Source organism: Amblyomma americanum, chromosome 5, assembly GCF_052857255.1.
Source record: "Amblyomma americanum isolate KBUSLIRL-KWMA chromosome 5, ASM5285725v1, whole genome shotgun sequence".
In the NCBI taxonomy this organism is placed as follows: domain Eukaryota; kingdom Metazoa; phylum Arthropoda; class Arachnida; order Ixodida; family Ixodidae; genus Amblyomma; species Amblyomma americanum.
The window spans coordinates 135,748,111-135,774,460 of NC_135501.1; the positions used below are offsets into that span (position 1 = coordinate 135,748,111).

At 50.1% G+C, this 26,350-nt stretch overlaps 1 protein-coding gene across 5 annotated transcripts; it reads left to right on the plus strand.

The window, feature by feature from the left end:
• The first annotated feature begins 1,455 nt into the window (after positions 1–1,455).
• Positions 1,456–21,926, plus strand: LOC144132712 (BTB/POZ domain-containing protein 6-B-like). 5 transcript variants are annotated; one of them, XM_077665311.1, is made up of 6 exons: positions 1,462–1,526; positions 1,597–1,651; positions 16,912–17,034; positions 17,732–17,949; positions 19,497–19,785; positions 21,595–21,926. In XM_077665311.1, exons 3-6 carry the CDS (start codon positions 16,972–16,974, stop codon positions 21,889–21,891), a joined length of 867 nt encoding a protein of 288 aa, XP_077521437.1. In that variant the 5' UTR covers positions 1,462–1,526; positions 1,597–1,651; positions 16,912–16,971; the 3' UTR covers positions 21,892–21,926. The 5 variants fall into 5 exon arrangements, with proteins under 5 accessions (XP_077521439.1, XP_077521437.1, XP_077521436.1 ...); XM_077665313.1 differs by having other exon boundaries at positions 1,456–1,651; positions 16,912–16,980; XM_077665310.1 differs by having other exon boundaries at positions 1,463–1,651.
• The last annotated feature ends 4,424 nt before the right edge of the window (positions 21,927–26,350 follow it).

The following is a 26,350-nucleotide window of genomic DNA, read 5'->3' on the forward strand; positions in this document are numbered from 1 at the left end:
CACACGATATCGCACAGCACACATGTGCCCTTTGCATTTGGTTTGTAAGTAACCAACTAGTCGGTTATTTCCGAGCGTTTGTGCTGCTGAACAAGAGTTGGCTCTATAGAAACGCAGTAGCGGCGGCCGAATTCCATGTGCTTGGTTTCAACCGTGCGAACTCCGATGGAAGAAACACGTACCCTACGGAGGAGCGCCATCTTTTTCGTGCAATTGATCAGGATGATCGAACTGGTGGGTTAGTTGGTCACACATACGAAATGATTCCCGGCCTACAAGAAAGGAAGCTATATTGACAGAAAACACACCACAAAGCTTAAGGTACGTGCAATTGAAGACAAGTATCGAAATGTACCAACGAACTAGACAAGTAGTGTCGATGCATCGTAGTGGCAGTGAAGCCCAAAAACGCTCGCGTATACTGACATTCGGTGAACTGGAAAAAAAAAATCCAACGCTGTCCAAATTACTCTAGAGCAGCTCCTTACCGTTCCGAGGTCCACCCTGCAGCAGCGATTTACCCTTCATGGCTTGCCCCAAAGGCCACAAGGCAGCTTTGACATGTAAATGTTATGGAGACAGGAAACAGAACAAAGTGTGAACAAAGAGCGTCCTTTCATGTCGCCTTGATAGAAATTTAGCCATGTTATGCTTAGCTTCAAAATTATTAACCGACTGACCCGCTTTAGTATTCTTCTCTTTCGCGAGCGTAGCCGTGATCGGACCCGCGAACAAGTTCTCTGCAGCTACATTGTATACCCAGTGAGGCAGAGCGGAGGCTACGAATTCAGAGTGAAAAAAAAAGAAAATTAATTTAGTAGGCAGCTTTTTCGCACTGTCTTCACCGCCGGTCTGTTCTTCGTCCTCATATTTGGCCATTGCCAAGCTTGTCAAAGCATAGCACGCCACATTTTCCCGCGCTAGCATCAATAAAAAACGAACTTCTCGCGACTCACTTCGACGAAACCTAAACCAGGCCTGGGCGAGGGCTCCAGCGCCACTGAGCTTTACAGTGGCGCCCCTGTCGTGATATGTTGGCAGCATTCCGGCATTCCGGCGGTGAGTATCAGACGAATGAAACTCGATGCCATGGAGGAAAACAAAACTTAGGAGGGAGCGCGACGCCAAGTGGCCAGCATCCGCAAGCCAAGCGCTCGTGAAGCCGCTCCCTTACCAGTTTTTTTGCTCTCCCAGTCACTCCTTAGTATTTTGGTGTTAACGTTTTAGTGCGCGCGTGTGCGCGGCCCGTGACGCGGGCGTCTACAGCAAGGAAGTTCATCTACAGTCAGTCTGCCGCACTAGTCCGCGCATGCGCGATCCCAGCGGCGCCAGATATCACCGCACGCTATCACGTGGCATGGTCACGGGGAGTGGGTGGGGACCAATCGTCTTCTGTTAATGCATTTTTACTTTTTACGACTAGGCTTCAAGTCCCTCGCCGGATGCTCCCTCTTCACTTTTTTTTCCCTTCATGCTCAGTGCGCACCACAGACTGGAGGTCGCTTCCCCGAGTTCAGGAGCGCTGTGTATGATTGCTGTTCGCTCGTCGTATTAGTGGTTTGTTTTTCACGCTTACCGCCTCCTGCATTTGCGCAGCGCTGTAATTCGTCGGGAGATCGGAATACCCTGCAACACATCGGTTGTGAAACAGGCAAGTGCTTTCGCTCTGCGCTGAAACCTCGTTAATTCTTCACATTAGATTCGCATGCGTTGCGTCGTAAATGTCCGCCTTATGACTTAAATTGCGTCAGCAAGGTGGCTTATCCGTGCCTGCGGTAAACTAGCAGGTGTTTGAAAGTTGGCGACTGATTACAAATTAACGCTCTTCACATCGGAGTGATGTGGCGCCATGTTTCTTTGGCCTGGTGTTTACCGCTGGTTCCCCGCACTGAGTGCTGTACTGTTTTTTTTTTTTTTGCGCTTCCAGTGGCGGAGTGATCCACTTTATAGCACTCTAAACGCTTCGTTTCGAAACTACGCGGCGGACGTTATTTTTCGCGAGTTGCTTCTTTTGCGCGTGTTGGCGTTTCATCGCACACGGACGGTGAGCCAGTGTTGCATGACATGCCGGATGGATTAGTGAAACGTTGATTTCCGTGCCGTGCATATTGTTGCGTTACTGAAGATTCCAGTTTAGTCGTGCCTCTCGAACTTCGGAGAGTTCTACAGGTGTCACCCATATGAATGGCCAGACACGCGCTTTGTTCGCGCTGTCGGAAACCCTGGATATGTGCAGGACCTACGTAGTACTACTACTGTCGCGATCAAAACATGACGGGACGCGTGTTCTCGAGCTTCCTCGCTATCCAGTCACGTGGTGCGGTCACCAGCAGAGAGATCATGCACGTACCCTCACATCTTTACGCATATCAGGTGACTGGGTTTCGGGATCGCGCCGAAAGAAATTTTTTTCCCGCACACTCGCGTCCCGGAAACACCTGATCGCGATAGTAATGCTCTATTAGTGCTACCGCTGATACTGCCGCGTTCTACCGACAGTTAAAAGGCGAGGTAGATCTCACTGATGTCAGCGAAGAGGTGGCCGGATTCTCCTAGATTAAAAACAATCTGGTTTATTCAAACTTAAGGTTAAAAGGTCCAAACTAACTGGATCATTAATACGTGGTAGGTTCGGAGGATCTGCAGAGCTGGGAGGACCGTGCTGACGCGTCGCGTTTCGTCGGCGTCTCGCTGGTCTCTCCTGGCAATAATTGCTCTCGCTCGAAGCTTGGAGTCTCGCAGCGCGCCTGTCGACGGCTCACGTTACGCCGTTGTTCCTCGCTTGAGTGATGCCGAGGCTTGGGAATAATCTGAGTACGGATGCGGGCGCGGGCAGGCCTCGTGATCACGTGGTTTATGTGGCACGGAGTCGAATGTCTTGGGCCACGCGGTCTCCGCTCGGCGCTCACCTCGTGAGCCGGAAAGAGAGCCGGATGAGGGTCGCCTCGTGGTCGCTGCGCAGGAGCTTTAAGTGCCTTGTGCTGGCGTGTGGGGTCCGCGTGGCGTGTAAGTAATGCGACCGCTAACACGGCCCCTCCAAAATATGCGCCTGAGGACATGAGTTCCCCGGTGTCCAAGGCGCGTTCCTTGTACCTTCTTAGTTGTTCGATGTTCGCAGTTTTCTCGTTTAACTTTCCAGGAATGTGAGGGATCCTGCGTGTGACAGCCATGTTGGGGCCAGTCAGTGCTGTTATTTCGAACGGGCCTTCGTATCTTGCATCCAATGCAGATCTTGCGCAGATTTAGAGAAGAAAGAGATCTCCACATTGGAAATGCGGCGTCTGACGCCTTTCGTTGGAGTTTTACATGTCCTGCCGTCTCTTGGCCAATTCGTGCATTCTTCGTGCGGCGTCGGATTCCTCCCCGATGGTTCCAAAGTTCAGTTCTCCGGGCACCTTCGGGTCGTAACCGTGCATGAGATAAAATGGGCTTTGGTTGCTGAGGCGGTGCTTTGTGACGGTGATGCCGAATGTCGCCTTTGGCAGTTCCTTTTTGCACGATTCAGAGCTGCTGATGACCTTTCGTAGCACTTGTTTTAGGGTTCCCACCATTCGTTCAATCAGTCCGTTTGACTGTGGCCAGTACGGCGGAGAGTTTACGTGCTGAGTTCTAAGTCTATGGGGAACTTGAGCTGTTCGTTTGTTCACGAAGCCTCTCACTTGATCCGTGATGATGGTGCTGGGGACGCCGAATCGGGGAATCCAGCCGCTAGTGAGAAAATCCAAGTAGTGTTTCGAAAAGGTGCTTGGCACTGCTACCGCGTCCATGTACCTTGTTGCGTGATCGATGCATACCAGGACATAACCTTCGTTTCCATCCAGGGGACCCATGTGATCGAGAGAGATGACAACATTGGGCTCGCTCGGAATTTCTTTAGGGTTCAGGCACACTGCGGCTCGTGTCGTTCGCGAGTCTACCGCCTGACACGTGTTGCATGACTCGATGTAACGGCGGATGTCTTTCGCTATAGACGGCCATCAATACTTTCGTTGCACCAAGGTTTTCATTTTCTCGCTTCCAAGGTGTCCGTTGTCGTCATAAAACACCGCCATGACACTGCTTCGGAGTGCCGCGGGAACTACCACTCTTCTGCCAACACGCCCTCTTTCGATCGATCTTTTCAACACAATGTCGTCTTGAACTTCATAGCTGGAGTTGCTCGTTCCAGCTTCGGCGCAGAACTTTTGGCATTCGGGGTCACACTCTTGGAGTTCGCGTATGCGACTAAGCTTGCTCACGATTACGGCGAGGCAGGCGAGATCGTTGCGGGTCACTTCCTTGTCGGTGGGTTCAGCCTCCACCGTTTGTCTCGAGAGAGCATCAGCTGCAGCATTCTGTCGTCCTGGCCGGTGCTTAACGTCGAAGCGATACTCCGCGAGATCTAGAGTCCAACGTGCGAACCGGCGGTTCGTCGCTCCCTTCTTCACTAGGTAGGACAGACTGAAGTTGTCTGTGTAGACTGTGTAGGTAGGAGAGACTGAAGTTGTCAGTGTAGACTGAATCGCGGACCTTCTCGCAGATAGATGGAAAACTTCTCTGTGGTGGCCCAGTGCAGCGCCATACATTCGACCATGTTCGAGTGTAGACCTCTGTCATGCTTATTCAGAGATCGACTTGCGTATTCGATAACCCTTTCCCTTCCGTTTGGGTCGGTATGGCTCCGAGCCCTGTTTGAGGTGCGTCGACGTGCACTTGCTTTGGGCAGTCCGAACGGTTGTTTGCCAGTAGTGGGGAATCTTAAGTGTGCTCTTGGTTTTGTCTACGATTTCCTGGTGCGCGCTCGTCCAGACGAATGGCGCATCCTCGGAGACGAGTTGACGCAGTGGGTATGTGAGTTTCGAAAACTCGGGGATGACCTTGCAGTAGTGATTTGCCAATTCCAGAAACGAGTACAACTTCTTGGCGTGTCTCTCAGGCTCAAACTTGTCTACGGCTACGACTCTCGCTTTGTCCAGGGTTCGCCCTTCTGCGGAGATTACATAGCCAAGGAATGAGATGTGTCGCACAAACTGATATTTCTTGATGTCCATCTTCAGGCCGTTGACGGCGACTCTTCTTAGTGCCTCGTCGAGCATTGACAGTGCTTCTGGAACCGCAGCTGCTCCCTGGCCGACGTCGGACATGTATGTGGATGTTCTTTTCAGGACACCAAATGTATCGCGCATGACTCTTTGCATGGTCTTGGGTGCCTTGCAAAACCCAAAGGCCTTTTGTAGGTATCCGTATTTTCCGTTCGGCGTGACGAAGGCGGTGTTGTGGATATCGTCAGGCTTTATTCGCACCGTGAGAAAGGCCGACTTCACGTCCAAGACGGTGAAGTACCTTGAGCCGTCACTCATGATGTCTAGATGGCATCTTCCATAATTGGCATCGGATACGGTGGACTGATGGTCTTTTCGTTCAGTTTTCTGTAGTCATGGACCACCCTTTGATGCGTGGTCGGGTGGTGTGGCTGATCCCCCACAATGGTAGAAGCGCTGTACTGGCTCTGACTAGGTCTGGTGATCCCTTTAGCTAGGTAGTCGTTCACTTGTTCCTTCATAAAGTTGCGGTCCTCAGGGAAATATCTGTACGGTCTTGATGCGACAGGAATGTCGTCCCTGAGTTCAGTGCTGTGCTCCACGTGATTGCAGAGCCCAAGTGCACCTGTCTTCGTCGTGAATGATTTGTGATGGCGTTTCAAAATTGTGCGGAGCTCATCCCTCTCGTCAGCGTCTGCGTCACGGGTCCATTTTGGACACAGCCTCTTTTTCCAGCTAAGCGAAATCTTCGTCTGGACCAGGGTCTTTTGAGTTCAACCTTACGAATCCGATGTCGCTTGTTGGAGCTTCGTCTGGGGTCTTGCGATTGCTGAAGGCTGTTAACGTCTCTTCAACACGGTTCGTATCGTGTGCGCCTGGCGCATGAGATGGTGACTCAATCGCCAATGCCTGTACTGAGACCAGGGCGACGTCGTTCGAGGGATGAAACGTGACGTCGGCGTTCGCGGCACGGCGCCAATACGAACCCAGAATCAGGTCCATGGCACTTGTCGGGGGAGCGATCACGACCTCTTCGAGCCGCACGGTCTATCTTCCGGCAGTCACTTCCAAGGTTGCCACGCGCGAAGGTCTGATGCATCGGTCGAGCACTTCTATCTTTTCGGGATACGTCCAAGGTCGGGAGCGCACGTCTGGGCCCAAGGAGCTCTCTTTGAGGACGGACACGTTCGAGCCGCTGTCTATGCAGACTCTCACCGGTCGGTTTTCGACGAAGCCCTTCACGATGGGGAAGGTGCCGCCCGTCAATTGCAGGTAACAGTTCGCTTGCCTCTTTGTCGGCCCGGTGTTGAGTGCTTTGTTAATTCTGGTTCCTCGGCGTCGCTCCGCACGGATCGTGGCTTCTGTTTTTGGCCTTGCGCAATCTCTTGACAGGGGCCCGATATTGCCGCAGTTGAAGCAGACTCTTGCTCGCACTCACCTTCCTGGTTCTTGCTGTTCCCGCCGCCTTGACTGCTCGCCTGGGTCACCGCGCCCGCCGCTCTGGACTCGTCGCTGCCGCTCATCCGGTTCCGTTGCCCCAGTGCAGAATGTCGGAACTGCGTCGTTTGTACCATTACTGCCTTACGCCGTCGGGTGTCGAGGAGCGCTGCACGGTCGATCAGTTCCATAACTCTGCCGCACGCCTGTGCAGCGATGGGATTAGCCCAGGTGTCCTCGTTGATTCCACTGAGAATCAGCGAAATTCTCTCCATTTGCAAGAGGGTGGGAGACTTGTCCAGAATAGCGTTTTTCGAGTACATATACTCGACGAGGGTTTCCGAACTGTGCAGTGTTCGAGCAGCCTGCAGGTCCAGAAGCTCCTGCATTGTGAGCTTCCGGTCGAAACGCGCAGTGAAGGTGTGCTTACAGGAGTCCCACGTTTCGTAAACAATGCCGTAAAAACTGTGCGAGTCCTTCGCAGCTTCTTGCCGCCGGGTTGCCGCCGTCGCGAGCGTCAGTGATGGGGACCATAGTGGGCCAACGCAGCAATGCACTTGCGAGATCCACGTTAGCGCATTTCGTTGAGCACTACCGTCGTACTCGGGGATGGCGGACGCGGTATCGTTCGTAGACTGGATCAGCACGGGCGAAGCTGGTGCTGACTTTCTCGTCAATGCCTCCGTCATCTGTAGCTGCGGCGAGCGAACATAGCCACAACTTCGTTCAGGCTTGGTGTACCCTTGGGAGCTGTACAGGCGTCGTTTTCCGGTGAGGACAGGAGGTGTGCCGCGATCGGCGTGTGTCGGCTCTTGGATTGCTGCCGCGGCAGGGGCGCGGACTCCCTCGTGACGTTGGGAGGCCGTTTCGTGCCCCGTTCGTTTCGGCAGCTCGTGTCGTTGTTGGGTTAGAAGCCGTCGTATTTCGTCAACATCGGCCCGCAGCATATCGATCGCAGCTGGCGCCTTCGAGTCCGCTTGTCATTGCAGTGTCATTGCAGCTCACTTCTAACAACCACCTTTAGTACTTATTATTTTACGTTGCTCCGCGCTCTAGATAACTGCCGGCGAAATAGGATTAAATGCATCAACAGATACGAGAAGTACCGCTTTAGAACAAGCCGGTTTTCATGCGGGTCTTACTGCTTTTTGCACTGGCCAGCCATGTGTGTTTCTTGAAGGCGAATTGTGGGATTTTCCGATGTGTGAGAATGGCTGGTTCAAATAGAAACGAACCGGGGATCACTCGGGAAGTTTTTGTATAAAGAAGGTGCCGTGATGTCTCGTAATAGTCTTCTGTCTGCGTTCACTTCGCCTCATCAATGTGCTGCCGTTTGTTATGAAATTTGACCAGCGAGCGCAAGTTTCCAAGATTACCGATCCGTTTAGCAGCGCTGGGATGCCGGCACCGCCAGTGACTGTCGGGTGAATATGGACAGCATTCTATTTGTTATTACTTTTTTAGTACCCGGTCAACGGGTTGAAGAAGACGCCATAGTTTCATTTTACAGTACATTTTCCGGTAGAAATCGACTTTTACCTGATATTCTCGAAATGTGTTAGCGAGCAAATTATCAAAAATGAAAAATGGTTTTTGGGGAAAGAAAATGGCGCAGTATCTGTCTCACATATCGGCGGACGCCTGAACCGCGCCGTAAGGGAAGGGATATAGGAGGGAGTGAAAGAAAAGAAGAGGCCGTAGTGGAGGTCTCCAGAATAATTTCGACCACCTGGGGATCTTCAACGTCCACTGACATCGCACAGCACACGGGCGGCTTAGCGTTTCGCCTCCACCGAAACGCGGCTGCCACGGTCGGGTTCGAACCCGGCTACTCCAGGTCAGTAGCCGAACGCTCTAACCTCTGACTCACCGCGGCGGGTGCAAATTATCCGGTTTTACTCGAAAACGGAAAGCCTTATTTTTGTGTGCAGCCTTAAGCAGCATTATCCTGTGGCTCTGATTGTGTTGCGAAATCACCGGGTGGAAGCGGTGACGGTGGATAGCTTTATTAATATTATGAATAAAAGAAATAAATGTGGTGGAATGCGGAGGCCCTATTGCAGAGCCCCACCAGCCCGGGCCGCCTGGACGGCTAACTACATCAGCTCACGCTGGGAGGCCAGATCTGAGGGGGCCAGTGGCTGCGCCCACCACTCATGGGAGGTATCGTGGTGGAGGACCAAGCGGGGCGAGCTTGGGCATGCATGCCCAGATGGTATGAAATAGGGTGGATGGGGCTCTACACCACAAGAAGGGGGGTGCACTAGATGGGATGGATCTTGTGGAGGATGCATATATGGATGGGGAGGTGTTCGCCTGCAGGTGCCGCCAGTGCAGCTCCTGTTCCAAGGTCAGTTTAGGGTGGCGTAGTGGAAAGCGATGCCGAAGGCAGCGGCAGTGCTCGAGGAGGTGGTGGCATGGCAGCCGTGCAGAGCCGCTTTCCAGTCCTCTCTGGTAGGGGAAGGGGTGATGGGGGAGAGAAGGGTTTTGCCTGCAAGCTTAAACCATGTGAAAGGTGCCGGCCACCTCCTCACAGAATGAGCAGCGGCCGTCAAAAGAAGAATCAAATTGCTTGAGAAACACAGTAGAGTGTTTGTAAAGAGCCTAAGGAGAGTTCATTCGCCAGCTTTACCCAGTCCCTTCATAGGAACCGAGTAGCGCCGGTGTTCGGCACATAGTGCTCAGTAATATCTTTAAAAGAAAGAATAGGGCTGTGATCTGGGTTAAGGTCCTCCCAAGGAACGCCTGGTGCCCGGTAAAAAAGTGCGCGGGCTGTCTCATGGGCGGCTTCGTTACCTGGCATGCCTTGGTGACTGGGGACCCATATGATTGAGCGATGAGTTGGATCGCAGTCGCGAAAAATTTGGAAAGCAAGTGGAGTGATTCAGCCGAACTGAAAGCGAGAGTCTGTGAGGATGAATTTAGAGTTGGGATGGGAGTCTGCGAGGGCGATCGCTACCTCCTCCGCATGAGTTGAACTGAGCGCCCTGAACGAGAGGCCAGCCACCTGTTTTCCCTCGTGTATGACTGCAGCCGCGTACCATTCCCCCCTGGAATGGTAGGGGCCTGCAATATCGGCGTAAAAGACGTGTTTCTTTGAGCTATAGTGGCGGTGCAGGGCGTCCGCCCGCACCTGGCGCCGCCCATTATGGTCCTTTTTCATCTCAGTCGGAAGGGTCGAACGTAGAGGGCGCGTCTCCACAATTCGGGCACTCGAACACGTGTCATCGTCTGGTGGTCATGTTTGATATATGACCGGTCCAAGAGGCGGCGACCGGACACTGTCTGGGCGAGACGCGTGTATTGGTTAACGAGATGCGCCTCGCGAAGTTCCCGATAGGTGTTCACCACAGCGGAGATCGGGAGGTCGAAGGCTCTCTGAAAATTTTGCGGAGTACAACCTCCAAGCAATCTTCGTCATGTTTCCGTAAGCGGAGGTAAGGAGTCGAGTACAGTACTCGACTAGTTACGTAGGCATGGGAAAACATTCCAGTCGTGAAGTTTGGCTTGTGCAAAGGGGCGATGTAAGGATCGAGTGTAAATTACGGTGTTCAGTATGCAGTGGTCGCTACCGAGGGTGTCCTCAGTGTTGATCCACTCTGCGTGTCGGATGTGTTTCGTGAGGGTAAGCTCGGGGCAGGTGTCCCGAGTGGCAGAATTCCCTACACGTGTTGGGTGGAAAGTCGGTTAGAAGGGCGATGCCAAACGTAGATATAAGTTCCGCCAACATACGACCAGGCGGCTCTTCCTTGCGATAGCCCCACATGAGACAGTGGGCGTTAAAATCGCCGACTACGATGAGGGGGTCGCGACACGCGATCCTTAGCGCTGCGCTAAAGATGTTTGAAAAACTGATGTTTTTGAGTTTCGGGGGCAGTAGATATTAAGGATGTGTGCTGGGCTATCTGTTCGCAGTATAGGGAGGACAGAGACCATCACGTACGAATATTCCAGATATAAGTCGAGATTAACCTCCTGCGCTGTGTAGGCCTTATGGACTAGGAGACAGGCGAACGGGTCTCGTTGAAAAGTACTATTGCCCGAGAGTTTTACCGCATCCCCGGTTTCTTGCAACGCAAGGACTGCGGCGGGGGTTTCGAGGTTGTCAATGTACGCCCTTAAGTTGGCGCATTTGTTCATGTCTTTGAAACCCGGACAGTTCCACTGTACAAGGGAGAGAGCTTGCTGTCTTTGCGGGGGGCGGCGCGGCCTATAGGGTTGGTTGGGAGGGGACGCAGCCATGCTGATTGAAGGAAGATTGCTTTGGAGAGCCGGCACAGGTTCTGTCACCTGAAGCGGGAGCGGTTCCGGCTCCTCCGAGAGTTCGGTTAGATCAATGTGTCGGTTCAATATTGATGAGCGGTTCGCGTCTTTGAGGGCCCCTATTCTGCGGAGAAGCGGTGGTTTGACTCTAGCCACTTCTTATAATGTTGGCTGTCACGGCAGCCGTAACTGTGGCCGTGACTGCTTTGAGCAGGTTGTCTTGGATTTGGCCAAAATTGGTTATCGGAGTCGTTAATTGGGCGAGGGCATTTTTGAGGGCGGTGAAACGCACGTCAGAGCTAGAGGGTGTCGGGTCTGCCGGCACTTCTTGCATCGGTTCCGGAGCTACGTGGGCAGTGGGCGGCGAGGACCGAGCCATTTCTAGCGCGTGAATTTTGTCGTGGAGTTGAGCTTTTGTGCACGGAGAGCCTCGAGCTCGCGGCGGTGATCCGTGACGTCAGAGTTAAGGGGGAGGAGGAATTGGTAGAGGAAAGGTAGGGGAGTATGGGGAGGCGGAGAAGGCTCATCTCGGCTGCCTACCTTGGGCTGTGATGTCTTCTTTGGCGCGCCAGGCGGAGGGCCCTTCAAAGCCGGAAAATCCGTTTTGCAATGCGGGAGCGTTTGGATCACGTGACGCCTTGTGGTTAGTTGATCGAGGAGGCTTGGGGGCACGCCCGGTGGCGCTTGTCCGATTGCGCCTTGTACTATCTTGTTGCTAGGCGGGGGACTTCCGTAGCGGTGCCAGGACCCGGCGTTACTGCACTCTGAGGTTGTTTCCTATGACCGGTCGTGTTGCCCGGTTTTTGCAACCGTCGGAATTCGGTTGCAGTCTTGTGAGCCCGTAAGGTGGCCGCCACCGCAGAGGATGCAGGAAGGAGTGGACTCGTGGGACGCCATGTTGCCGTCTTCGAGGACTGCGACCGTCTGGCCGCAGTGTCCGGAGCGATTGTCTTGAGGATTCGGGCATAAGTCCACGCGGTGACTGATGGTGCCGCATCGAAAACACGCGGGCATTGTCCGCTTATATATTCGCGCACCACAATTACCACACTTTTATAGTGCACTTAACGCTGTACTCTATGCCCCACGAAGGTAAGCAGGGAAATCGTCGACTTCCCGAGCTGTCGGATGAAAGCTATCTCTCCTCCGTGCCACTGGACTTTAGATTTGAGGGTGGTAGAAGTTTCCTGTTCGTGGACCGTAATAATCCCCCTGCAGACTTCACCGTCGGCTTTGGCGTGGCCTTCCATCGGAATGGAGTCATTGGAAGTATTAAGTGTAAATTCACGAGCAAGCGCGTTCGCCGCATCGACGTCTTGGGTGGCGACGATGGTGATATTCTGGTCCGAGATGGGCCAGATACTAAGCGCGTTCACCGAAGAGGCATTTACATAGGCTGAGAGCTTACCGTTCTTCAGGGCCGTCTTCAGGGAGATCGTCACTCTGGGCTTGATAACGATCGTGAAATCTTCTTTGCGGAGTTGATGCATAGCGGTGGGCCGCCATTTCTTCGATACCACTGTTTGAGAGAACTGAGGGTTGGAGCTCGCAGTATTCGGATGCCAGAAACAGCGGCGCTCACGGAGGGTCCGTTGACCGCCGAGGTGTTCAGGCGTTGCTGGCGCTTACGAAGTACCACCAAAGAGAAAAGACCTTCGTACACTATCTCCTGCGTCGGAGTGGAAGTTTTAGGCGAAGACGGCGCCTGCGACGACTTCTGTCGATGCCATCGTCGCGGGACCGTATGGACCTCCCTCACCCCGCGACGTCACGAAGATGCGGTGGCGCTGATGTTAGCAGCGACTTTCGCATGGTAGGCAAAACAGGTTCCGCTTGCCCGTGCCTACCGCAGCTGCCGCAGTTAGCGGCGGCTGCTTCAAGCCTGTGCACTGCAGAAGCAGCATATATTGACCAGCTGCGTCACTGCTGGATCCGCGTAGTAGCATAAAAAATATTAAATTAGCCTCGATAGGTTTCTCGCGCATAAATGCCGCATTCGGAAACTGGCTAACAGGCATTGGGCCACGGTAGTAAAGTGCGAAGTCTGGGAGTCGATAGGCATTGCCACTCAATGCACTTAATAGCATGCAAGTTACTGCGTTCATTCACCTGAACTTCAGGATAGTAGGCTGATAATTGCTCAAGGAAAAAAAGACATGTAGCTGCACACATATTACCTTGAGCCGGGGTGCACGGGGCGCCGACAGGTTCACTCGCCCCCAAGGAATGCGTTTTTTTGTTAATAGCACACCATGTTTTAATGGCGCGTTTTGTGACATTTAATATTTACTTGAAACTGTTTCTTGATATGACGACGTAATTATTTCATTCGAGTAGAAAGAAGTCTGGTAAGTTGTGTCAATCTTGCGCGGTCGCGTTGGTGTGCTTAGAATAGCGTACCTTAAGTGTGCTTAACGCCATATGCTTTTTCATTGTATCATGCATGTGTCATGTTTCATGGGGTAATACATGATCGCGAAGCTTGTTTGCAAAGAAGCAGCCGCAGGCGTGCTACTAACAGACACGTGGCGAGATTGAGAGGGGACGCGGCATGAAAAGTGTTTTCGTTATTCATGCATGCGATATGTAACTAAACTTGGTGCAAATATGAAATTCCTACGCTTGTTTCAGTCATTCCTTTTATTTATAGCTATACCTGGTGCAGTTCTGGGCAATTATAATTAACACCGTCATCAAGTCCCCCCAAGGTCTCAAATAATTGAGTAGATAGTGCGCAGTTTTTTTATGCCAGCATGTACATAAAGCCCTGTTCTGTATGATGACGCGATTAGTTCTTTTTCTATATGATCAGTACTTATGCATGCATAGTTACATGAAAACGTTTCTTACAAAAAACTAACACAATACTGCACGTGTAGGGAAAAAATCGAGAGATTCATTACGCTCCTCAACGTCTCAGGAATAGTTTGCGACAAATGGAATCATTTGAATTTCATGCGAATTACGAAGGTGAGTGATCCAGTCGCAGAAAATGTGAGAGGTCAGAAAACGAACCTTAAAGTTTATTCCCTCGTTTATGGCATCTTCGCTTTCGCTTTGGTCAAAGAAATGCGGCACTGAAATCAAAGAAATTACCTCACAATTTTTGACGACCACACTTCTAAAAGGCGTAATTTAAAAATTTGTACTCAATATTTTGCTATAATTTTTCGTCACGAAACTAGACTTCAGGGCTAGGAAAGAAAATAATTCTAGAAATCAAAAATTCTCACCAAATCGACCAGCTTAACAAGAGGACAAGTCGGCCTGGCTGGTGCGTGATCATGCGGCTAAAAACAGCGCTAAGCGAGACAGGAGATCGGGGACACGACGCTGTCCCCACTTTTCGCGCAGCGCGACACGTACGTATGTCAGCAGACGATGAGCGCATGTCTGCTCCGACGAAACAACGCCAGCACTTCTCCTCACTACTGTCCCGAAGTAAAATCATTCCGGCTAGTGCAGAGTGTCAAAACTTGTTTTATTCAATGCCTAGCGCATAAATAAACGGCAGGAACGCTTTCTACATGTTTACTACTAACCATATATACAATACACAGTGGCAAACGCGAGCTCGTGTACTTCGACAAATTACTAAGTTGAAAGCATCGACCATTGCTATGATTCGCAGAAACTGGAAATGCGCCTACAAGCCTTGAAAACCCGCACTCAACACCTATCCGCGACGCCACTCCCCGACCTTTTGCCTACCACGAGCTCGCTAGCGACTGCAGCGCCACCTCGTTTGTTTACAAACATGCAGGAGGTCCGCAGCGAGCGGAGGCCGCCATGGCGTCCGCGAAGAAGGCTGCAGACCGGCTACTCGGCTTTAGACCTAGCTGGAGCTCCCACAGGGTGGAGACATAAATGGGCCTAAAAGGCTCAAAAATTGGCCCACTTGGTCGAGAGCGGTATCTTCGGGTGCCGGGAGATGTTATCCGCCGAATAGAAGCAAAATTTCCGCGGTCGTATGGAATTTTTCTGTAATCCGGACGAAAATTTCAGGAGCCGAAATGAGGCGTCCGCTCGAGAAGCGCCGCGGCCGCGTTCCTCGACGAGGTCGCAGGCGGAGATTCCAACGGTTCCGGTGGACTGTTTGGGTTGCGCAGCGCGGTTAGTATAGCCTCGAGTTCGCACGTTTTCCGCCTCGTTCCCTTCTATGTCTGCGTGGTCTGGCACCCACACAATCAAGTAGCGGTCCAGGCCCGCTCTGGACCGGGGCAGTAGGCGAAGGGCACGCCGGTGTATGCGGCAGGCCACCTTGCAGTCCGTAGGGACTGTGGCGCAGCCAAATGCGTGGGTGCCATCATGCCTCTTCGGCCTCAAGGGCGGTGCATTAAGGGGGAGCCAAACCTGCTCGCTCCGCGGTCTGCCCATCAACTATACCGCAGCCCAGCCATCGGTATTTGCCGAATTATAGCGGAGGCACGGGTAGTGCTCGTCGCGGCGTAGGAGGGTGCGGTCGCGGGCCATTGCCTACCACGGCGAAGGACAGGGTGCATGTTTCGCTGGAGCAGAGAGGTGTGGCATGGCATGTTTGACAGTTGGCCATGGGTGGCCTTCGACCGAATCACTCTTCAAGAGAGAAAGAGAGAGGAAAGGAGGGGCGGGGTAGCTATAAGCATGGAAGAGGAAAAAAAAAGCTCTCCTAAGCTGTGGGCTCTGCATGTATGGGCTCCACGGGCGGCATCAGCGAACATTGGCGCCGAGGCGACGCATGCACTGGAAAACGCGATGAGAAGAAAGCTCTGCAACATGTGGAAACTTTCCACCATACAGACGAGACCTAGTGTCAAAGTAGAATCTTATCACCACCTGGCAGCACACTCGGCAACCCCGCGGCGGGTTTATACCTCCCTCTCTTGATGACCGAATCACACCTTATACATCGATATATCGCACGTACACATGCATCAAAACGTTCATATACACTGTACTATCTCAGGAACCGAATTCATCGGGTTGTATTACCCAATCACTAATTAGCATCGTCATAGTTAACTAGGCCTTGTCCTTAAGATATCGCCCCAAGACAAAGACCACAATGCATTCTCCATGTCCACCTACAACCAGCTTAAACGAATGAGCGTTTGTGACCTATGGGTAGCTTGCCCGTCTAGCAATCTAAGGGTCGCGGGTTCAAATCCCACCTGGTTCACCCAAATTTACATTTCACTGCAATCACTTTGCTTCTGCCAGTTTTGACGATTGTGCCGCATCTAGGCTTAAGAGGAGCGTCGGTTTGTTTACAGTAACCCTTCCCATCCCTGACAACCAGATGACGCCACTAGGCTATGCTTATCACTGAACCTGTGTTAGCCTACGCTGAACATTATACTCAGGCTCTCTGGTGTCCTAGCTCGTAGGTCCGCCTTGCACCACACACTGCGTGAGAATTCGGGTTGATAGTCGTGGACCACGTTTTGTAGTTGCTAGTGCCAGTTCTCTGTTCAGGCGTTTGAAGCACCTTCAAGGATGATTTCTCGATGGTTGGCCCAAGGAGGCAGCAGAATGTGACATGTAAGGGCAAGACAAAAGTATCTTCACAACTTTTAGACCACAAAGGGCAATGTGCGATATTCTTTAACGTTCAGTAGCCGGCTTGAAAACCAAGCATACTTTGTTAATCAGAGCGTCATTCGTTAGCACTGATTAATTACACAGCTTGTTAATGCTAGCGCTAATTTTTATCATGAGCACGCCATGTATTTGCGGCCTTTCATCAGTCAGTAAAACTGCCATTCGTTTCGAGCGGACGCTCTTCTTTGTTGCTGAGGTAATTTTTATCTTTCGAATGTTGACAGTTGTGCACCTCAAATCAGAGCATGTGCCCTTTGGAATGGTGTATTTTGAGTATTGGAAACCGTTCCCGTTATATGTTTGTTTCGTTTCCTTCTAGCTGCACGTCATTAGAGAGTTATAGCATAGCATGATGTGCGACTCGCTACTGTTGAACTGCTTCCGCGAGGCGCCATTGCGCGTGCAGAGAACGCCATGGTGGCGCCAGATGGCGCCACGTTCCCGTCAGTTGCGTGCACGCTTGCCTCGTCGGGACCAGTCAGCGCACACATAATGGTGCCCTGCGAAAGTGGTTCACGGTAGCGCATTGCGCATCATGCTATGCTAAAACTACTCATGGCCGGGAGTTGGTAACAGCAGCATGCCTACAAATCACTTTTTAATGCCGCAGGCTAACTCGGCTTGATCACCTGCTGCAAAAGGCGACGTGTCTCAGCCCCGACAAACAACAATGTTTGCTGTGAGTATTCATATTCCTGCAGTGTCTCAGCCCCGACAAACAACAATGTTTGCTGTGAGTATTCATATTCCTGCAGTCTTCATTAACAATATATGAAGGCTTATTACAAAGCTAAGCATTTAGAAGATAAAAGCTCCTGTGGGTTCTTTCTCAGCCTGAGTGGGAGCCAGACACTTTGTAGTCGCTGCATGTGCTACCGTTCCGTATTTCGTCACTGCATAACCAATAGGAAGGGCCTGGGCTATGTCTACACTGCCGCACAATCAGCTAACGCAATATTTGAAGCGTAAACTGGTGGGAGCGAACCAGAGACCGAATGCTGTGAGCCTCGTGGATGTCAAGAGCGGATGTCAATTTCCTGCAAACTCGTGCTCAAATGCAAAAATTTTGCCTACTGCTGTTCGGTGACCTTAAGGATCTTCATCTAAATACTGAATTTTTTTTCGTCATCCAAGTCTCTTGCCTGCACTTGAAATGAAGCATTACTATATACATGGAAGAGCGGCATAGTTCATGAACGTGCGTTGTAGGGATTTGAAGACATCCGTGCAGTGTTTCATGTTCGAGTTGCATCCGTTGTGTATGCTTCTGTCCGTGCAAGCGTTGCCATTTTGACTGTCTGCTCTCGTGCCAGCACAATTCATCGCAAACTGTTGGAGCGTGCGTTGATGAGCTACCGTGGATGAGTGGGGGAGCCTTTCATGAACAAGCCTATTTTGTGCTGTCTTTCTTGTTCCCAATGCCTGGCCAGTTCAACTTCAAGAAATTCCTGCAAACCGGCCAGTACGCCGACGTCGAGTTTGCAGTGACGCCAGATAAGTATCCCGTCTCCAGGACATTCAAGGGCCACAGACAACTTCTGGCCATGAGGAACGAAGCTTTTGGGTCGATGTTCTATGGCCCGCTCGCCGCAACAGGCACTGTGGTGATTAAGGACCTCCACCCGGACGGTTTCTACGGCTTACTGAAGTGAGTCCATTTCAGTCGCATCGAAATTTTTTCTCCTTCTGTTATGGGAGCAAACAGCAGATTAGTGGTAGAAGGCAGTACTATTCCTGGCTTGTTAACTGGGCATGTCAAATTGATGGTACCGTAAGAAGAATTGTTTAGATGCAGTAGGATGAATTGGCGGTAGTAATGAAGAATCTGGGTCTGCTTTGTGGTTTCCTAAGTTTTCGAGCACGAAGCAGTTCTCCTTGGACCATCCGCGTGACATTCTCAGAACGCTGATGACGCACCTGTTGTCCATGTGTTCTTTCCTTTTCATTTTCCAATAGGCAACTCTCACTTCATCCGTTTAAAGCGGGGTCACTCGAATCAACTTGGAGTGTCCTGTTTGGTGTACCATTTCGCCTCAGTCCCGCACGCTATCAGCAAATAATTGTCGGCATAGATCCTTACTGCCACCGTTCAATGTGTTGGCGCCATTGCTATTTTTGTGCAAAATCCTGACGTAACGCAGCCGCGATTTTATATTTGAAAGGAGCATTTTGTATCTGGGACAAGACGCCGTACAGCGCTGTTGCTGGGAGTAGAGTTTGTATTGCAGGCAGATATCCGTTAACAATTTCAGCGTACACAGAGAGCAAACGGCAGACCCACGGCACACATTTTTGTACGCACTATGTGGTCCCAGAATGGCGCCTCTGGGTGGACATGATTGCATCAGAAGGTAAAGCGCAGAGAGGAGATTATGGTAACCGCCTGGGTCACCACCGTGGTGTATACTGCCAAGAACGTTTGCACAGAAGGAAATACAAAATTTACTGATTGATCCAGCAAGCGTTGGTGTCTGTCGAAACAGAAAGAACGTTTTTCTAATTGTAAGCACAGTCATCATAGAAATCTTGCAAAAATGCTGTCTTTCTCACTTTTATTGCTACTTGCCATTGTGGTACCAGCTGTAATCGCCTGGTCTAAAGAGATCAGTGTTGCCACATTTGAACGTCGTGCATCCTGTCTGCTTTAGAGCGGCAGGCTGTCAAGAGGAGTTACCATAATGGCCGCCAACACGGTGAGCAAGAATGTGGAGAGGGTCTGCATGGCAGTGCACGCGCCACTTTCGCTCTAAAGTGAACGTATTCATACTGCGGTTAGCTACGCCCATCTTCAACTCGAGAGCTAACACGTAGACACTGTCTAAAGTAAGCGCCCTAAAACTGATTCTGCCACACATGGGCGCAAACCTGTTGCAAAGTTAAGTGTGTAATTATAGTATACAGCTGCGTAGCAAGGAACCCTGCCAGATTGAGAGCAATAATAATGGCAATCGTTCGGACTCTGAACTCCTTCCGCTGTGATAATTCATCGCTGGGTTGTAATGCTACGACATTCGCAAATAAGAAACGTGTGGCCTTAGAAGTCAAGCAGGCATTTTTCAGACGCGATGCCATCATAAAAGAGGTGGGCGAAAGCAAACATGTTTGATATTTTTACGCTGAACCCTCAGCGGGCCGCTTTTTTTTTTCAACAGTTTGTTTACTGAAATCTGACTATAGCGTTCTTTTTTTTTTCAGGCACCTGTACAAGGGAAAGCCCAATATCAGCAGCATTGAGGAAGCCGCGTACACAGGAGCCGCTGCCCGTAAATACCTGGTGCCGGAGCTGGAGCTGGCCTGTACGCTCTACATCAAGGCCCACATGAAAGCCGAAAATGTATGCCTCGTCCTCGACTGTATCATGAGTGGTGGCGGAAGCATCTACGAAGCGATTAACGTCGTCCTCAGGGAGAACCCTGAGGCGGTGCTTTCTTCAGACGCCTTCAACAACTGTCTGGAGCAGACTGTGCATTGCGTCCTCCACACGGTGAGTGGCGCTTGCTAGACAAAATATGGTTATCTAAATGTGAGGGCATTTGTTAGCCGTAAATCGTCTGGAGCAGAAAAGCACGTACGACATCAACGCCCCAAAATTAGGTTTGGTTTATGGTAGTTCAACGTCCCAAAGTGACACAGGCTATGAGGGACGCTGGAGTTAGACTCCGGAAATTTCGACCACCTGGGGTTGTTTAACGTGCACTGACATCGCACAGTGCACGGTCCTCTTGCATTTCACAAATGCGACCGTAGGATCGAACCCGCGTCTTTCGGGTGAGCAGCTAAGGACAGTAGCCACCGAGCTACTGCGGCGACGCTGTTTCTCCAAAACTAGGTCGTGGGTATGTTTTATCATTTAGTAGGCGAACACGTTCTATGAATGCTTTATACTCATTGGTCGCAAGTGATTGCACGTTCCAGTCAAGTCATATACTTTGAATCAGTTTGGACAAATATGGCTGGCCTTGTCCAATCTCCTCCAACACAGCGGTCAACTTTCTGGTGTCTTGGCATCATCAGTATAAGTGGTAAGTTGAATCCCTGTGTATCCAGCCTATTCCGGAGTTACTATAAATTACCACTCGGAAGAAACTAGAAAAATATATTTTTGCAACTCGTTTAACAAGCGCGTTGTGCCTGTATGCAGGTCTTACAGGACAGCTTATGGTCTCGAAATACCTAAAACCTTACATTTAGGAGATTGAGGTCAATACGGATGTATTACAAACTACATGGTCTGACTCAGAGGAGAACCCCCTGGGCTCTATAGTTTTGACAAAAAGGGTACGTTCCCAGAATAATGACGAAAGGACATGGAACTTATGTGGATGCTGATATAGCTGTTGGCTGCGCTTGGTAGCATGCTATGAGCCTTATTACAAATCTAATCAACCTTGGGGGATTACACTGAGCATTGAACCAGCCCTGTTCCCACTTTGAGTTGTTGAATTCGCTCTCGCTCTACCTTCTACTAGCGGTCCTGGTTAGCACTGTCGATATAGCGACTGCCCCATATTCGAACCCTTGTTCCGGATCCGAACCCTGGACCAGATCGATTTTTTCAACTACGAATTTTCTGGGAAAGCACCATGTTTTCTCAGCGCTCCTGTGAAAGCGCTTGGGTTACTTCTAATGAGCAATTGCTCCCTTATTGCAAACCTACTCTACCTTCCCCCCTAAACATTGAATCCCCTAAACAATGTATCATGAAAAATGTCTACTGTAGATAAGCTTTGTGCTTTGAGACCAAGCAAAAGTGGAAAATTTTCAGGTCTTTATTCCGTTTCTTGTGTTAATCAAAACGCCATTGTCAAAATTGTATCATATCATGATTGTTAATCAAAATTACATTCATAATTCCGCTTCTGTTCTGTTTGGCTAGTACTAATTGGGCGCTAAGATTAAATGGCGCGTCTACTTTGGCTATTTTTAGCTTGAGTTCTGGCTTTTCAGCGGCGACCCTGTTCCAGCGTTAACGGGAATCCCCCAAGGTGGAGTAGATTTGCAATAAAGGAAAAATTACTAGCATCCATCTAAGCGCAGCCTTACGGCTGCAAAGGGCCGGTCCTGGTTGTTTCAAGTGGTATATAGCAACTATCTGGAGCGGCGGTGGTCCCGGTTTCGAACCGCGGTCAATGATGAATTTTTTGTAAACTACGAAGTTCCTCTGACAGCTGTACAGCTCTCCTATGTACACGTATGGTTGTGCTTGGGTGTATGCGAAGGACTAATTAGGCCCGTGTACTGTGCGATGTCGCTGAAGTTGCTGTTACAAGCCGTGACAAATCCACAACTGCAGGTGACGAACGTGCCGGAGATGTGCGTCCTCCTTGCCATGCACCGATGGGCGAAGGAGTACTGCACGAGAAGAGCCACTGCAAACGAGACCACGGACATCAAGACAGTCGTCGCTCCTTTCCTGCCAGAGTTGAGGTTCCTGGCCCTCACTCCAGAGGAGTTCGCGACGTTCATCGCCTTCGTAGGGGCGGATAGTTTCTTGGGCAATGACGATGCGGTCGCCATCATGAGCGCCTTAACAGGCAAGGGGTCCATCGAGCTGCCGCCATGGGTTTGCCCGGAGAAAACGCCTCGCTAGGCGGTTGGCAGCAAGGATTTTCTTCTGTGCATTTAATTTGCATGTTTTTTTAAGTGTTCTCAGCATACTGTCATGAAATGTCATGGCAGTAACGAGACATCGAAGGTTCGTCTCTTGTGGGCAGCTTTCCATTTGGTGCGAAATTTTTCTTGGGTGCGGCGTTGTGACCTCATTTGTTTGCTGCAGTGAAGTATTCAAGAGTGACAAATATTTTTAAATTTTGAGAGATAGGAAGTCTCGCAGCCACTCAGTACAAGCATATGGTAATCTGTTACGCAGTTAAATTTGAAGTACGTGATATAGACTGCGCATTTTTTTCCTATGAAGTTCATTCATTCGTGTGATGTATGCCATTCTGTTCTGGAAACAACTATTGGCTTTCACAGAGGACGCACACATTTGTAAACTAAGCAGGCTAGGTTAAGTTTCATGCGTATTTTCAGATGATAAAAGCATCAGTACCGGTGCACCGGGTAACCTGCGTACTGAATTAACACGACGCATATAATAATGTTTTACAATGCAATGAATGGCCCACCCCTATGGTGAACACGCAAGCGAGTAGCAGAGCTTCGCGTACTGCCAGCGCATCGATCCGAACAGACTGGCTCTTTGAGTGGTGCTGCCATCTTAAGTGTGGACTACCTTTGTACACTTCAGCATTGCAGTTACTGCAGCTACATAAATGGTGGACGACGTCTCTCTTTGTACTGGGCGCAGAAACAGAGTAGATGCACTTCTAGACCTCACACAGCCTTGAGCTGTGCTTTAGCACTAACGGAACGAACTTACAGGCTAAGCATTGCTGCACACTCGCGAAAAACAAAAAAGAGGAACACGTGAAACATGCACTGTTCCTTATTGGCATAGCTTTAGGACTGGCTTTTCGCGTACACTTTCGGCCTGTTTTGGAAAAATGCGAGCTCGAACTCTTGGCGGATTCTACGCACACACTTGCACGTGACGTGTTGAGTCATGCCATGGCGCCAGCACTGTAAAGTTTGCTGTCATGCCTTTTGAGTCATCGATTGCGTAGTGACTTTGCTGTTTTGCAGCTTGCACGTCACACACCATTCCAAGAAACGTTGATGTCCACATGGATACTGTGCCATGACTACGCTGGTCACGTGCTCGTCGGCACAAGAAAGCCGCCACACAGTTTGGCGCGCACTGGCGTCCCACTTTTGAGTAAAAGCTGGCACTGTAGCATGAAGCCTGTGATTTGGCTAAGAGCGAATTTTGGCGTGATGCCGATACGAAGTGAGACGACCTTGCATTTTGTAGGTTGGTAATGGACCGTCGTCTATTTTCGAATGCCGCACTCAATACGATTATAAGCTCAGTGTCGTTTGAAAACATCACTCTGCAGGACCTTGTATTTAACCTTTAGTCGTGGATGCTACGGCGACGAACGTGTGCGATGAGCGGCGTTTAACCAAGCTGCTGTAGAACTTGGAAGCTGTCGAGATTCTTGTCAACTTACCCCGGACCAGTGCAAAGTGGTCTGTTTGTGTTTGTGACAAACATGATTCAATTAGCTGGGGTTACTAAATATGTGCCACTGTTTCCCACATGTGCAAAACAAAACCATGCTCTGACGTGTATTGTCTTATCGAGGCTTTCATGTTGCGCTATAGGATTACCACAACATGACTTTCTTCTGCTGTCTTGTGCGCACTTGTGTCTAAACGTACACATAAGATCTTGTCGTTTTTTTCGGCCCTAAAACATTTTTCCCGCTTATTGGAAATCTCAGGGACGCATTGTTATTAGCACCCTAATAAACCATTTTGGTGTTTTTTTTTTCCGTTGATGTCACCCATAATTTTCCTGTATTTTGAAGTCTTATAAACAGTCTTATCTGTTTGCTCATTGGTGGTTCTGATAGCTGTCCATGTGACATGCTAGGAAGCTTAATCACTTATTCCATCTACCGTTGCCGGCAGTTACATGTAGCATCGTTGCCGCGTTCTGCTGCTTGCAAGAGAAAGCTCATGCAGTGCACGCTCGCGGCAGTAAGCAGTGCGCAATCGTTCTTCATTCCGTCCCTGTGTTTCCAGGGCTACAGATTTCGTCACGTGCTCTCTTTTCCGCGAAGGAGAGCCGAAATTTAGTGGTATTTTTAATGCACACATGCATTCTGGCCAGATTTTCGCAGAACCAATTTTGCGCTGACACTCTGAACTAACCTGGACAACCAACATGGACAACACCCCTATTAAAAGTGAAGACCAGGCATGTGTTTTAAAGCGCAGACTTTTATATATGGGATTTTTTGTTGCGCAATTATCAACGCACGTATAACTGCTAGGGCTGCCGCAACAGGGTGCGGCTTTCTCATTCCTATATTTATTTTAAATGGACTGAGTTCTAGTTACCATTCTGCTGAAAACCCGGCGGAGTCGTCGTCGGTGTCATGTGTGGAATGCATGGTGGCCGACCTGCTACTTACGTCATCACCTTGTGACATCACAACCTATCCACTGGATGATGGGCAGTTTGCTCAAAACCTGGGCCTCACAAGCCCCACCGGTGGCTGTGTTTGAAGGAGCAGTCTGCCTGGGCAGTGGCGAATCGCCTAACAGCTGCACCACTGCGCCAAGAATGGGATGAGGATTCCATGTTAAACAGAAAACAATTAGTCCTGCATATATGGGCACGTAGACAGCACCTAGATGACAGAGAAACAGTTCTTGCTCGGTGTAGATCAGCGTTGTGTGATGGTGAACGAAAGTGCTGTGTCCGTGTCTGCGTAGTAATACGCAAAGGGGAGCCGTGGCCACCAAAGGGACCCATAAACACTATCGTGTGTGCCATTAAGGAGAGGCGTAATTGTCTCCCCAAGTTCTTCCCCAATTCTGAGAGCGTCTGGTTCCCACAACCTGGAGCCATGGCGCTGGCCGTTGGAAGTTTGCAAAATGCCACACATGGCCACACATGGCCACAAGTGCTTCATACACTGTTTGCATGGTGGCGTAGATAAGCACAATCTAAGCCCAAGCTCAGCTGGATAAGAGTAAAGGCCACCCACGCCTTTGAAAGCCTGCACAATATACACAAGTGCCTTCCTTTTACTCTAATATGGATCTTTACGAGGACGTAGCTGTCACGTGCGCAAAGCTCAAGACGCCGCGTGCAATTTGCAGACATCTTGAGCTTACCCAAGAATAGTGTGTTCGGTCCACTGGTGATCTTATACGCGTTTGTTACACGGATTAATTTAAAAATGAATTCTAAATGTGCGTGGTAAGAAGTGAGAGGCCAAACCATGGGCACTAGGCAGACGTCTTATTAACATCATTCTGTCATGAACTTCCCAAGGTAAGAATTCTTGCTTCTGTGCCAATAGACGATAGAATGCTGAAAATAATCCAAAAACAATCCATCAATGATTCGAGTTTGACGAAACACTATCTAGATATCTATGAATATGCGACCTTTCGGGAGGCGAGGTATTGTTCGCAAATCAGCATACATTGATTGTGTGTTGGATCTGCTCTTATTTCTGCGGCTGACCTGTTTGCTCTTCCTATCATTAAACTTATCTCTGCTACAGTGCGCTGATTCACATCTATTCCTGTCAAAGCCTTCACTTCAGAACAGCTAGCAAGCACTAAAGGCATAGTACGTGGAGTGGACCCATCTACGGCTCAAGAAATAGAGGAATTTCAGGATGCAGGAGGTGGGGTTATTTGTACTTCTGCTCTTGCAAGGTGGTCAGTGTGCGTGTTGCAACAAGTCTGTGATAACTTTTGCAGGTCCCACATGTCCCCGAGTTGAAAATTTGGCCAATTTTCTATAACGTGGATCCGCTGCATCCTTTCCCGGCAATGTACGAACTGTTGACTATTTGGACACAAGTGGCAGAGCACGTAGATTGGTGTCTAGATTCCGGGAGTGTGGTAAAGGTCCCTCGTCCGATAGCTGCATCGCAGGAAAGCCTAGCTGTTGTCTACGCAGTAACGGCCACTCCGGTGGTGATGGCAGTTGTGAAAAACGGTCTCAGCTGCTCAGTTTATTAGAATTAATTCAACAGAATCGCTGCTTACGAGCAGGCGCTTAAGCACTCTTTGACCGAATAACACACCAAAAACTGCTTGACAACCAGTATTGAACGTCTTCTCGGGGTACCCTTCGACTCTACATTATTTTTTTGCCACCTGAGGGCTTGGAAATAACAGGTTGTCTGGAGAGCTTGTGCTTACCTCTGCTCCTGACCTCAAGGCCAAATTTTCTGCAGATGCAGCAGATGCAGAAGTTCTTTCAGTTGTGGTCGAGTGTACGCTCAGCAGCTTTACTCGAAAGAAACATTAAACAAAATTAAGTATGCCCACATTTACACAAGCATATAAGGTCCTGCCAGTCACGCTCCTGCGAGCCATCTTTTGCAGGTGTGCGAATGCTGTCGGGTAAAAATGCCAAAGCTAGGGAATCGAAGCATTTTTATTGGAAAGAAAGC